This window comes from Macrobrachium rosenbergii, chromosome 40 (genome assembly GCF_040412425.1).
Source record: "Macrobrachium rosenbergii isolate ZJJX-2024 chromosome 40, ASM4041242v1, whole genome shotgun sequence".
Taxonomy (NCBI): domain Eukaryota; kingdom Metazoa; phylum Arthropoda; class Malacostraca; order Decapoda; family Palaemonidae; genus Macrobrachium; species Macrobrachium rosenbergii.
The window spans coordinates 27,231,241-27,246,087 of NC_089780.1; the positions used below are offsets into that span (position 1 = coordinate 27,231,241).

Below are 14,847 nucleotides of genomic sequence, written 5' to 3' on the forward strand. Positions count from 1 at the left end.
GCTAGGGTAGTTTTCTGCTTAATAAACCTTTTGGCTAGGGTAGTTTTCTGCTTAAGAAACCTATAGTCTTGTTGACTGGTAGTGGTAATTCGACAGAAGAGCTCCGAAAGGAGATATTTTATTGTTAACATTTTTTACTGAGCAATATAGAGAAGGGTGTATATAATGCAGTGCTTGTGGGGCAATTTGAGAAATTATAATAATTACCAAGAAAATTGACGGTAAAGTTTTTAACATCTCCTTATGGACTTTAAACGATAAAACAAAGTATAACTGCACCCCCGTTCGGTAACTATTAGTTTACGCATAAAAATGGGACAGTGCTTAGTACCAGCCCCTATCGGGATGAACGTAAACATATAAACAAAAGGCTGTAAATACAGTAAACACAAAGAAAAGGTATACACATAAACAAAAACATAAGCAAAAGGAGGTAAGCATTACGGTCGCACTGGTGGGAACCTGGTCGCGGTGATAATGTTCAGTTTTAACCTTTACTCTTCCCCTGATTTGCTTAACAGTAGGACACCATAGACCTGGTTTAATCTGCTGACACATCATGGTTGGTTAGTTTACATTGAATTGGCTTATGCCTGCACGGGCCCTTTCCCTCAAGGCAGCTCGTGTGCACCAAGGTGGGAAAGGGATCTTAAGACTGGTCACTGGTGTGATCCTTCGGAATCTGCCTAACCTGCATTTTAGATTAAGCCAGCCATGTGTAGGCATGGGGTCTTGCTCTAAGAAACAAAAGCCACATGAAGCCTGCTCAGCAAGAGAATTATCATTCCGCTTCCATCGTCAGTATTATCAATGTCCAGTGTAGAAAGGTTGGTAAACTTGTAAGAGAACGCATCAGTGCACGTGTGTGTGCGGCATCCATCGGAGGGAACAAGAGCATCCCGTTTTCGCTCTTTTAAGGAACGCAACTTCTACCATACAATATTTCCGTCTGTTTCTCCCTAACCATTGTTGTCTCGATTTATGTACAATCACCACTACTTGCACTGCCATGCAAGCATTCTAATCATGTACTCATAATGTTCCACCGAATCTTTTGTATCAAACTGTATGTTTCTGTTTGTGAAGACGCCAAACGTCTCGCCATTTCACATATATTATGCTACTGCATTGTATTCATTAATCTGTCTCGAATCTCATGCAACTGTCCATATGTGGAATTTCCTGGCCTTTCCACTGATATATGTTTTACCACTGTACGTTTATCATGTCTCTCACAATCGCCATCTGTTTGTCTGCCGACAAACACAGATGTCCGAAACATTACCTCTGTTTTGCCCTGTCTGTGTTGATACTACTTTGCGGCTCGCACCAGTCAATAACAACTTCGAAGAGCCCGTGCTGGCACAAGGCCAGCTAAATCTAAAACAACAACAACATGTACATTCATTCCGTAAGGAACCACCAATAAACCAGTCAACACCCAGCCAGTATGTCACTCCATAACATCCTTACAAACTGGCTCAGAGAACCCAGTTATTATAGAGGCCGTCTGAGTATTGAATACAACTTTTTTTTTTCCTAATCAGTTATTATTATTATCATTATTATTATTATTATTATTCGAAATGAGGAAACGTCTATGTAGAGCAGGTTTAAAAGAACATAAAAATCGCTAGCTTAAGGTAAACAGTACATGATGGTACACAATGAAATTCTGTATGTCTTCAGCACCTGAGTCCAAGAATAGTAAAGATAAATAGAAAGCAAGCAGTTATTTTTAATACTGTTTCAAATACTTTAATATCGCATGTAAGCAATATAATCTTAGTGATTTTATAAGTTATTATTATTTCATGTGAGCAAATGTAAACAACTGCAGGGCTTTTTATCCTAAGGATAATGTAATGCTTTCCCCGGTCCCATTAGTCTTTTTTTTTTATTTAGAAAAAAATTCAGTATGAAAAACAGAGTGTAGGATGAATTAATACTAAATTAAATTTTAAATATTCTTATAATTTAAAAAGGGAATACTCTGTGAGTACAGATAATATATTGTTTCCGAAAGTAATTCGGCCATAACCATGAGTTCTGGTTATGTAGAAGAACTTACAAAAATTGTTTTTGTATGGTATAAACATCCATCAGCACTGCATTGGAAATACTTACACAGGGGCCAGATTAAAAATTTGTCATTAAAAGAAATGTTCACCGCATAGCCTCTCGCTGGTAATTTTTTGTAATATCAGAAGGCTATTTTCCAACATTATGCCAGTCATTATTAAAGCAGGAAAGGGTCCTAGCCAACTGCTTGGTCATCTATTTGAACATTTTGTTAATAGTTCAACCAAATTACACTTAACACGATGAAAGGAATTTGTGGTGGCTCTTGAAAAAAATGCTGAATTAATTTTAGTCACAGTTTCTCAGAGAATGCTTTGTTTTTCTATTTACTTGTATGTAACATTTGCAATATTTGGATACTGCAACAAGACATGCAACTGGACAGCTAGGTGGGAGGGGATCATTAAAGAACAGCTAAGAAAAGGCGAAAAGGATATAGAGGGATGAATAAATTTGTTTTTATTTAGCATTTCCCAACGTTTTGTGAGAGAGAGAGAGAGAGAGAGAGAGAGAGAGAGAGAGAGAGAGAGAGAGAGAGAGAGAGAGAGAGAGAGAGAGAGAGTGTAATTGTCGTGAGTGAGTGCTTCGGTTGTTGGAAGAGGGATGAGGTCGTTAGTTTGTTTGCGGCGCTGTCTGTCTGTCTGTGGAATATGTGAAGGATTTTTCAGTTTTTCTGGGAGTTTTTAGTCAGAGCTAGTGCCGGTCAGTGGTTCTGTGTGGGACAGTTTTTGTCGTATGCTTTTCTGGGAGTTGTTGGTTTTCTTGTTGTGTGCTGTTTATTTGTGTGTGTGTTCTGTTTCTTTTTGTATTTCCTTGTTGTGTTTGTGGTTGTTTGCGGTTGTGGTTGTTTGGCGACCTTTATCCATCTCCAGCAACCGAAGATCAGGGTGAGTGTTGTTTGTTGTTTTGTTTGTGGGTTAGAATTCCGCCACATAATATTTGGCGCCCAACGTGGGGCTGTTGTAAAATAGCCGTTAAGATTGTCTGTGGTGGGTCGAGTGAGAGTAAAAGGTCAGGATGAGTGAGATAGAGAAATTGAGAGAGGAACCTGAGTGGCTAGGGAACCCAGGCAGGCTGGAGGAGGAGAATGGAAAGCTGAGGAGTGAGAATGAGGAGTTGAGGAGTCAGTTGGAGGAGATGGGAGGAATGCTAAGAAGTGCAAAAGAAGAAATGAAAGGGGAGATGAAAGAGTCAGAAGAGAGAATGGAAGAGAGAATGGAAGAGAGGATGGATAAAAAGTTGGAGGGAATGATGAGAAGTGTGGAAGAAATGGTGAAAGGTATGTTCAAGGGTGTTTTTGGAGAAGGGGCTGTTGGAGGCAGGTTCTCTGGAACGTGTGAAGGGCAAGAGAGAAAGAAAAGGAGGAAGAAGTGAATGGAAGCGTGAGTGATGAAAGTGATATGGGAATAGGAAGTAAGAAACGAGGGAATGAGAGGCAGGGTAAGGAAAAGGGAATGAAAAGCAAGGGAAGGAACAGAGGGAAAGTAAGGATAAGTCAGGGAAGAAAAAAGGGAAGAAGGGAAAGGAAAGGAAACTGGTAAGAAGGGTAAGGAAGTGGGGAAGGCAGGAAAGAAGGGAGAGGGTGAAGGCAGTAGTGATAGTGAGGTGGATGGAGGTGAGTGGATAAAAGTGGATAAAAAGAGGGGGAAGAAGAGTGTAATGAGTAAGATGAATGTAAGTGCAGAAGTGGACTCTTTGTATTCGGAAGAGGGTATGAAAGGACAGATGAAAGTAGCGAAAGTGAGAGTGAAAGTGAGAAAGAAGTGAGAAAGGCTATGTATGTGAGGGAGGTACCCTGGTGTGAAAAGTATAATGAGTATGGAAGTAGGGATGTGCATGATTTCTTTAGGGAGTATGAAAGGTTTTGTCAGGATAAGTATGGGGAAAGTAAGAGTGTGGGCACGAGAATTAGGAGAGTATTTGACTGGGTTTTTACTTGATATGTATAGGGTGATTATGAGTGTGGGGATGTTGAGTATGACAAGGTGAAAGCTAGATTAGTTGAGCAAGCGAGGCGTATGAAAGCGAGTGTTAAGTATAAGAGGAAGAATGAATTTGATGAGGCAAGAATGAAAGCTGGGAAACCTTGTCACTGTATGCTTGTAGGCTGGAGACGTTGGCAAGGGAAGAAGTTTGGGGATGATGGGATAGATGAATGTAAGGAGTTAGTACGGAAGTTGTTAGGGACAGTGCCAGATGGAGTTAGAGAATTTGTGAACTTGAAGCGGAAGGAGAAGAAAAGATGGACGAATGAAAGGTTGACTTGGGGAGAAATTTTGGAAATTGTAGAAGATTATGAGCTTGACAGGGTTATAAAAGAGAGCAGAAGTGTAAGTGTAAGGGCTGGGGTAGATGAGAGAGTACCAGAGTTCGGAAGCTTTAGGGATGCAGTGTTGAGGGGCCCAATGAGAATGGCTGATAGTGTAATAGATAGGAGTGTAAGAGCAAGTAATGTAGAGGTGCCAGTGAGGATGAATGATGGGTTTGTAAGGGAACAACGGGTTGGACGGGTTAGGGATAGTAGTGTACAAAGGGGAAGGTCGGTGAGTGGAAGTCGAGCGAAGTGTTTTAGATGTGGAAAGGAAGGACATACAAAGAATGAGTGTAGGTGGGCTATAGGAGCGTGTTTCGGGTGTGGGCAACCGGGACATTTGGTAAGGGAGTGTACGAAAGATAGGGGGGTTAAATGCTACCGGTGCGGACAGGTGGGTCATGTTGCTAATGGTTGTAGGGGTACCCGAGTGAATGTAATATGTGGTAACTGTGGTAAGAATGGGCATTATGCGAGAATGTGTTCAGAACCGAGAGCGAAGTGTGACGAATGTGGAATGGAAGGGCATGTATCAAGTGTATGTAGACGAAAGAGGGTGACTGTGACAGCAAATTCGGGAAACTGAGTGTGAAGGGGTTCAAATGGGTGGATCCTCCAGGATGCAAGCGGTGCGTGTGATGCATGTACGTGAGGGGTTGTTGCATGAGGGGTTGTTGCATGAGGGAGGTTTTGCTGGAAAGACTGACGAGTGCATGAGTGTGCAAGTGTGTTGTAAGGGAGTAAGATTGATTGCCTTAGTAGATACCGGGTGTAGTATGAATGTCATATTTAAGAATGGATGTGAGAAATTAAGGAATACGTGTGAGATTAGGAACTGTCAGGGGGAAGTAAGAGGGATTGGAAATTTAGGGGTAGCAGTGGTTGGAAGAGTGTGTGAACGGTTAGAAATTGGGGTGTAGTGATGGATGAAAGTGATTTTGTGTGATTGAAAGTACGAATGATAAATATGATATATTATTGGGATGTGAGTTTTTGAAAAAATAAGGATGGTGGTCCGTCCTAGTATGAATGTAATTGAATTACGTATGAAAGGGGATGTGCTTGGGATTTGTATTTGGGGAAGGATGGTAGGTTGAGAAAAAATTGTGGAAGAGAGTGCCTGTAATTTGCGACAGAGAGGGTAAAAGTGCCATGAGATTGGAGAAGTCGTGAGTGTGAAAGTGGCATGGCCGGATAGCCTCGGGATAGCCAACAATGATAGGTGTGAGTATGTGGTTGAGGGAATAGACATAAATAAATTAGTCAGGGCAAATGTGTGTGTGAGAGAGAGAGAGAGAGAGAGAGAGAGTGATTCTGAGAGAATGATTGCGTGCCCGCGAACGCGATCTAGAGGACCTGCTAGTGAGCATCCGTGGGTGTTATGTAGGCGATTTGAAAGAGGTGTGAAAGGTGTTGGTTGGGAAATGCTAAAAGGGGGAGAAATATAGAGGATGAATAAATTTGTTTTATTTAGCATTTCCCAACGTTTTGTGAGAGAGAGAGAGAGAGAGAGAGAGAGAGAGAGAGAGAGAGAGAGAGAGTGTAATTGTCGTGAGTGAGTGCTTCGGTTGTTGGAAGAGGGATGAGGTCGTTAGTTTGTTTGCGGCGCTGTCTGTCTGTCTGTGGAATATGTGAAGGATTTTTCAGTTTTTCTGGGAGTTTTTAGTCAGAGCTAGTGCCGGTCAGTGGTTCTTGTGTGGGACAGTTTTTGTCGTATGCTTTTCTGGGAGTTGTTGGTTTTCTTGTTGTGTGCTGTTTATTTGTGTGTGTGTTCTGTTTCTTTTTGTATTTCTTGTTGTGTTTGTGGTTGTTTGCGGTTGTGGTTGTTGTTATGACCTTTATCCATCTCCAGCAACCGAAGATCAGGGTGAGTGTTGTTTGTTGTTTTGTTTGTGGGTTAGAATTCCGCCACAAGGACTCTTTTGAAGCTAAAACTACCTTCAGTACAGTGCATATCTCAAAACGCACCAATTTGTGGGTGAAATTTTGATAAGAATATCACCATATACAGACAAATAAGAGTATGTAAGAGCCATCTTACTATGCCTATTATCTGATTTATTGCTGAAATTTCAGATCGTACCATTTACATTTGAAAATAGCATCAGCCTGGGATTGACTGATTGATTGATTATGAAATTTAGGTCTTGAAGACCAAGCGCCGGAACCCATCAGGACTATTCAGCGTTAGCAATGAAGATGAAATATATAAATTAATGATGTGATTGACAATGAAAAGGTAAATAATAACATATATACTGCACTAGTAAAATTCAATGTTAAAATATGAACGTAAAAAATGAAGAATATTAGATAAAACCCATAAAAAATTAATATATACAAAACTTTTATATTTAATAAAATATATACTTATATAAAATAATTATGACAAATCTTTAATATATGTAGGGGAGGCCGGGCCTAGTTGGCGCACTTTTTACAATTTTAGTTATTAGGAATAGAAAACAAACATATTTACAAAATTTTATAATCATTGAAAAATTAACATTCCTCTTTATCACAGAGCAAAAAATTGTGGTTTGTTCTCAGCATAAGGTAATAGTGTTTTTTTAGAAAAAACACATTTTTGTGCCAACTTACCCCGTATTGGCACATATTATGGGGTAAGTTGACACATTGATAATTAAAAAAAAATTACTACAGTGCATTTAGCCTAAATCAAGTAAAAATATATTCTGAATTTCTAAATTACAAAATATAAAGCATCAGTCTCACTTCAGATCATCATCTAAGTTGCAATTGTGGTAAGTGTAAAATGAATCCTCGTCATTGAAGTCTTCATGCTCCCTCATGTTACATACTCTGCACTGGATTCACACTTCTCCTGCCTTACTTTTAGAAAATAGTTCTATGCACACCAAACACAGGATGTCTTCAACTGAGCTTTCTTCTGAATCAACATGAGCAGTTCTTCAACTATGCGATTGGTGTCTCTTTTTTGCTTGCGAAAAGAGGTTTCTTTTCATCTTTGGTGTTTTTTTTATTCAATTTCTTTTCAAGCGCTTTTTTTTTACTGGTGTGTCAATTAGAATTGCAGAACAACGTTTCCTCCTATTCAGTGAATTTTCCCTTTCTGGCACCTGCCTTAGGCAATGGGCTCAGTTCTGCAGGGGAAGTCACTGTTTTCCCAGTTACTCCAGAAGAAGATGGTGTGGGTTCATTCCGCTCTCCAAGGTGATCAATTTACCGTGGACTTCTCCATCAAGAACTTTTTTAATTCCAATGTTGTCTGCCATATTACAAGACTGTATCACGCTGATGACTGGTCTAAAGCTCTTGTGTCTCTTGTCGGACATCTCCATGTGATCGATCTGTTACATACACACCCATAAAATCAGAATCTTGAAATAGCCTGTATTCAAAGGTGAAACTCCAGCATCCTAAACCCACTGAAAACATTAGAATGAGTGACAGCATGAGGTAAAGCTTTGGAAACTACCAGGAATGTCATAGATGGTCATAGTTGATCATGGATTACTAGTCAATCACGAATCATATGCTCTGTTAACACATTTCTTCAGAGGTCTATAAACACTAACATCCAGGGGCTGCAACTTGTGAGAGCAGTGTGGAGGAAATGCTGACACTAATCTCATTATCCTTACAAAATTCCAGGAGCAAAACTTATATATAATCTCATTATCCTTACAAAATTCCAGGAGCAAAACTTATATAAATAGACTTATTATTTTTATCAAATAACGTGGAGCAAGTCGGCACGTGTGCCAACTTGCCAGATTTCTTTTGAACCAACTTCCCCCACCCCTACCATTTGGTACAAAAATACTTACCAGTCCATACCAAGAAATCTTGAGTTATTTTTAATGGTATAGAATCTTTAAACCATAAGGAAAACTATGCAAGAACTGAAAAAATAATCTTTCATGAATGTATAGATGTTATAGCAAAAAACACAAAGATAACAAAATTTACTTACTACCGTCAAAATCAGACTTTGTCTCATAAATTCGAGCTCTTACGTCTAATCTCTATGGAGTTTTGTTGGTAACTGAGGAATCATGGGGCAATTACACAGTATATGTATTCGAGTTATCTATTAGTAAACATGAAAGTTATTAAGAGTGTGCCAACTTACCCCTGTAGCCAACTAGCCCCGGTCTCCCCTACTAAATTCTATCTCATTAAAAAGATCAGATTCTCTCAGATAATCCATGAGGTTATCTACCTCAACATCATCATTTAAATTTTCTAAAACAGTCTTCCCCGCTAATAAGTACTTTGCCCTAAGGCGATTAAAGCTAGAACAGTGCACCAGCATGTGTTCAACGGATGTAGGGGTGACAAATAGCGCCTCTCTTTCCTTGTGTTTCTCCTTTTCAGATGTACATTAATCACATCATGTATTTCACCTGTCTTTATTTCAGATTCTTTGTGTACCTCATCTTATGCATCATTGTACGGCCTTTCTGCCGAAATGTATATCTACCTTTTACATGTCATGTAACAAATGTTGTACGTATTTTTATGCTTGCTAGAAAACACAATTCGTGTATGGACGCTGTGGGGGGACCTTGGGTTGCCCGCTACCTTTCCGTCCGCTTTTTGTCTTATAAACACTTGTCGAGAATAATAAAGAATCAGTCTTTCACTTCTGACTTTTCTTGAAGCCTCACACGGATAGCTGACCACCACAGTGAGCACAAATTGGGATACTGGTTCCCTCTAAAATATAACTATGGGTGAAGAGGGTGTGGCCAATCCTAAGCCATGTTAGGATGATCTCGAATCTCCTTTATGACTAAAACCCGAACTCCAAATATCAATATTTTTTCTAATGTTTATGTACCTCCTATTTGTGGATAAAATGGGGGAAGTCCACCTCTGCTGCCATTTCTTATGAATATCTTGCAATAACTGGATGCATATCCAAATGTGATACCTTACTGGTTAATCACATCTTGCAGCATCCTTTGTGTTACTATCAGCAAGTTCATTCCCTTCTATACCAGTGTGCCCAGGAATCCAACAAAACTTAACTGATTTGTGGTGAACAGAAAGATAAAAAAGCCATTCCTGAGCCTTTTGAATTAAGGGATGGGTAGAATTAAACTTCTTTTAAGGGGCTTCTAAAACACTCCTTGAGTCACTATATATTACTGTGGATTTAAATTTTTTGCCAGATGGAAGATTTATAGCATCAACTATGGCTGTTGCTTCAGCGGTGAATATGGATGCGGAGTCTGGTAACTTTTTTATATATGATTCCTCCTCACACACCACTGCACATCCCACTCCACCTTCTGATTTTGATCCATCAGTATAGATTTTCCTGTCATTTATATGCCTTTCATCATGCTCCAAAAACTTATTTCTGACTACTTCTTCCAGATGACCTTTCTTCTCTATCTCTTAAATGCAGACATCTATTGCTGGAATAAACCATGGAGGATAGCAGGATGTTTAACTTGTAGGATCTTCTGCATTTTTATACTTTCACCCTCCAGTTTACCCAGCTGTCTGAGATTTGAAATGGTATTGAAGATCTAGATACAAAAAGCCTTGAGTCACACTGTTTTAAGATCTCAAAAGGATTATCCTTTGAGCTTTTCAGCCACATGGTGTATCTCAGAAATAGCTCATGCCTCCTTAAGTCCAGTGGTAGCTGATGGGAGTCTACATAAATACTTTCAATGGGTGAAGTTCTAAAAGCTCAAGTGCAGATCTTTAGACCATATTATTCCCAACGTCCAATTCCTCAAGTTTAGTCTTTGAAGCAGATGAGTATACTTGGCAGCTATATTCTAACTTAGATGAACATGCTGCATTATAAAGCCTTAACAACGATTTCTTATCAGCACCCCAATTAAAATTAGATACTACTTTTAAAATATTTAGCGCTCTCTTCACTTTCACTTTTAACTGGTGAATACGCTTCCACCCTCAAGTCCCTAGCCCAGGGCGTGGCTTCAAGCCATGCCTTAGATGACCTGAGGATCGGGTCCAGAGTCAGCGGCACTGACCATAGGGTTTGCACTCCTAACAGAAAAAGTCCTGCACGCCGTTGGGACAGACCATGCTCTCACTCAACATGGCGCAATTATTCTCCCAGGGGCAGTTCCCACTCACGTTCTTGTGAGCGTATCTACTCTCCTCGGGATAGCGTTCGCGAGAGCATGTGTACTCTCCCAGGGACAACACCCACCCCCATTCATTTTAGCATGAGGGGAGCTCTCCCAGACACGTATATCGATTGTCGCCTTGGGTGGACAATTGCTCATGGCCTTCCTCTCCTGCCAAGGCTGCAGCTTCTGGCAGATCAACGAAGGGTGTCAGGCCCCTCTCACCTGTTCCTTCAATCTCCTGGGACTATACAGGTGCTTGGGTGTCGGAGAGGGTTCATGGGGGTTCTGATGAGGGTCTCTCACTTAAAGAGAGACCAACTCGGGAGGACCACGACTCGGAAGGGCCTGAAAGTCCTCTTCCCAAGGACAGAGATAACCCTGAGCTGCGTGTTCCTACATCAAGATTGTTGCGCCGATTCGCCGGGACGAGACCTTGGCAGCCAATGAAGTCCTTCTTTCGGAATTCGAAGCTCTGGCCGAGCCCGGCAGGGAATCCTTACCCTTGATAGCGCTACCATGGTCGAAGCTTGCAGAATCAGTCCTGGTCAGATGAGCTCTCCCATCTCTGAAAAGGAGAACTCACTTCATTCCAGCAGCTTGTTTAAGCTGCTTCCTCCACCACTCCCTTGACACACGAAATCTTACAAACCCTCAGAGAGGTCAATCCTGACTGCACATATCCAGGTCTGTCGCTAGAGCAACCCTGTGAGTCCCTGAAAACTTCCCAGTTCCTCAAGCAGGCTCCCCTAGCCTAGATCTAAGGGGCTGAGAGTCAGGGTTGCCAGGAGCCGGAACCGGGGTCGGGAACGAGGGTGGGTCGGCAACAGGAGCAGGCATGGATATATATGGCACCGAAGAAGTCACCATCCTTGAGGGGCCAGGCAGGGATAACGGGGCCAGGAAACCAGGAAGCAGCAGCACGGAAAGGGGCGTGGCAGGAGCAGCCAACACCTGGGTGCCCAGGTAAGAGGCCACTGTCACAGGCAGCTTCCAGAATGATGACGTGGTGACGGTTGTGGTGGTGGATGTGGTAGCTGCATGGATTGTCACCGGAGTGCCTGACAGATGGGATACCAGACCCTCTAGTGATGGAATACCAGGAAGACCCAGGTGCAGCCACGCAGAGGCGAGATCAGATACCTGGCTACCAAGAGACACTTCCACTACCAAGCCTGAGGAAAAAGTTGGGTAAAAAACGGAAGCCTCTACTCGCTCCAGGGAAAAAAAAATTCACCCCTGGAGCGAGGAGAGGCCCCAGAGAGGATGTCCAGAACGTCCGCTCCCCTGCAGCCTTCCACACCCGATGAAACAAATGAGGAAGGTGAGGGGGAGTCCTCACCCGAGGGAGAGGCAGCAAGAAGGGGAAGCTTGCCGGGAAGGAAAAACGATCCCGATGGGTCAGCCACCAAGGGGGGAGTTTGGGGCGTATAACCCTTGGACGACACCTTGGTGGGCTTCCTACGGTATTGTCTCCTCCCCTCAAACTTCGCCCACTGCTCGGCAGACCAGGAACAACACTGCACAAGGAGAAGTGCATGAACACACATCCTCTGCAGGTGGGGCAGAGGGCGTGTGGGTCCATATCCAAGCTAGAGCGAAAAGTGTTATATTTCTTTCCTCCCACCCCAAGACACACACACTGAGCAAAGGAGGGCTTACGAGGTTTATCCACATTCGTGATTAAGAACAAAACAAGAAAGATCCCACCGGGGAAAAACAGCTTAAAGGCAGTCAGGGCAGAGATTGAAAGAAAACACGTCTGCAGCGCATGACGGCTGAAAGCAAATTGGAATGTTTACGTCTGGGCAGGCGGTACCCCCGCCTCCCAGATGGTACATTAGTTAACTACCTAACCACCTTGTTCGAAAGTTCAACGGCTGTTTCCAGCTACACTGAAAGTAATTCCTAATGTAAAGGACCAACGGTATGTATATCGTGTTGGAATAAAATAACGGTAAATTTTTGATAAGCAACCAAAATACTTTGGAAAAAGTCAATTTCTATGGTAATACCCCATGCAGAGCTGTTATATAGTTCTACCACCAATTCCTTTAATGAGGTCAACGACTGGCATAAACACACCAATCAATAAAGTCACAATCCACAACCTTATTTACTCTCATGACTGGATTCACATAGTCTGCAGTTGCCTACGGCAGGCCGCATGAAACCGGCAGGAAGATCGACAAATGTGTAAGGAACAAATAGGATAGGATACTGACTGGAACCTAATTCCACTAATGATAAGAAGGTAAAACTACAGGGTAACTCTGCATGGACTAGCCTATTACCTTGGAAATTTATTTTTCCTATACTTTCAGTGTTGCTGATGAAGATGGTGGTGTTGTTTATTGTTGGTCAATTATCATTAACCTCCAACCTACCCAACATGGTTGGGAAACCTTTGGTAATGCAGGCTTTTGGGTGGAGGAAATCGTTGGGAGAAAAACCAGGCTGGCATGTTGTTGATATGGAATGCCCAAGTCATTAGGGAGCCATTCAAGAAGGGACTGGCTAAGGCTACCTACTATAAAAGGAACTATACTAACCTAACCTAACCTAGTAGGCCGTGTTACTTACCCGGCCCCCGGTGAAGAAACTCCACTTTTTTACCAAAAGTTCCCCAAGAACACCACACAAGCGTGATACCATTCCAGGATGGTCAACGTACAAAAAGATATCAGTTCTGATGTTATATGATTACTGGTTAATTACAGTCGACCAACAAAAAATAATGTTAAATTATTAATAAGCAACCAAAATACTATAGGAAAAGTCAATTTCCAAGGTAATGCCTGAGTGGAGCAACCCCATAGTTCTACCAATAAGAATTATAAATAAATATTAATTATAAAGCCAACTAAATTTGGTACAACGCAACAATGCCTTAGCCAGTGACCCATTCTTCCACCATGCGCCTACTGGTAATTTTTCGGAAGACTCCAGTCAGCCATTTCGGAAGGTTCCAGCTAGCCATTTTTGCATGAAAAACCATTTTGAATTTTTCATACAAAAATAGCTAGGAAATAATAGGGCACTACAAAAACCTAAAAATACCAACCTGATGTAACCTAGGGGTGTTTACTGGTTACAATTTTGCCGTATTAGCTTTGGAGGGGGGTGGGGGGCCAGTATTGTCTTACCTTATATGTCGTAATTTGGTTCATTATTTTTCTCTGTCGTTAAGCATTTGCGAAAGTCATGTATTATGAAGAAATTTTTTGTATTTATGTGTTTTCCCCAAAAAATATATAACTTATATGGGAGGTGGCTGGAGTCTTCCAAAAATAACCTGCCTACCGGCTAGCCTATACAAAATCAACTAGTTAAGCTAGGCCTAGATAAAATGTTTCAATCACGCTATTTAAAGTTACAATACGACAACATTAAATTAGCAATATAACTTACAATCATATAAAGGGAAAAAAGTTTCACCTTCAGTTTGCACAGAGACCCACCATTCCATAACACGAAGACATGAACAGCTAAGCTTGTGAATTTCACTGAAGTACCTGAACACTGAACAGCCACACTGGCATGGCAACAGTGGCAGCAATCAGCATAGCTCCTGTAGCACTATCACCAGAATATGGGCAAGGTCGTAATGCATTATTAATCTCAGGATAGTACTCTTTTATGTGAATTTCAATTTCAGTATAAGAGGTTAATCATGAATATACTGTATAATTAAATTTACTGCACGATAACGTAATCAGATACCTTTTTTTTAATAAGGGAAAATTATTTACGTCCGCCAGCTGCAGCTAAATCCTTAAAAGAAAACGGGTAAGGATAAACTGGAAAAAGAATTCAGATCATTTCATACCAATATTTAACATTATACTTATTACACTAAACTAAACCATTAAATGATATCTGTCAAATGTATTGTAAACTTACTAGGATCCTGTGATATTTAAATCAACTTACAATTGAAAAAATATAGTTGTTTTCGAGTTTTTGTTTAATCGTCATTAAATACAATGTAATATACGGTTATGACACCCTATTTTGCTATAAGTACATAGCCAAAATCATTATTGTGTCGATATAAATATTCTGAAATATAAATAATCATGGAAGAGGGGCTAAGAAACTTTTATATAGCAGAATTAATTATAAGTTTACGTAATGTTAACGCTTTGTTTGAAAAAAAAAAGTGATTTCTTCCCAATAAAAACTTTACTTCAAGTAATCTTTTAAGATAATAGCCAGCGTTTGCAGCACTGTAATGGTGAACCATAGCGTAAGTACGGTTCCTGTGGAGCAAAAACCCTCCATTGGCTCAAGGCAGCCATAATCTTGAATAACAAAACACGAACGTTGAAGAAAAGTAGCTTTATACATTCA

The 14,847-nt window shown here is 41.0% G+C and overlaps 1 protein-coding gene across 2 annotated transcripts in view; it reads right to left on the reverse strand.

Annotated features, from left to right (window-relative positions):
• The window catches only part of rtet (major facilitator superfamily domain-containing protein rtet), an 85,858-nt gene extending 71,805 nt beyond the window's left edge, over window positions 1–14,053 (reverse strand). The window contains exon 1 of one of the 2 annotated variants that reach the window (XM_067083473.1): window positions 13,956–14,053. In XM_067083473.1, the coding sequence (XP_066939574.1) occupies window positions 13,956–13,976 (21 nt within the window). In that variant the 5' untranslated portion in view covers window positions 13,977–14,053. Of the gene's footprint in view, window positions 1–13,905 lie in introns of both variants that reach the window. The other variant, XM_067083474.1, reaches the window with a different exon arrangement.
• Window positions 14,054–14,847: the final 794 nt, after the last annotated feature.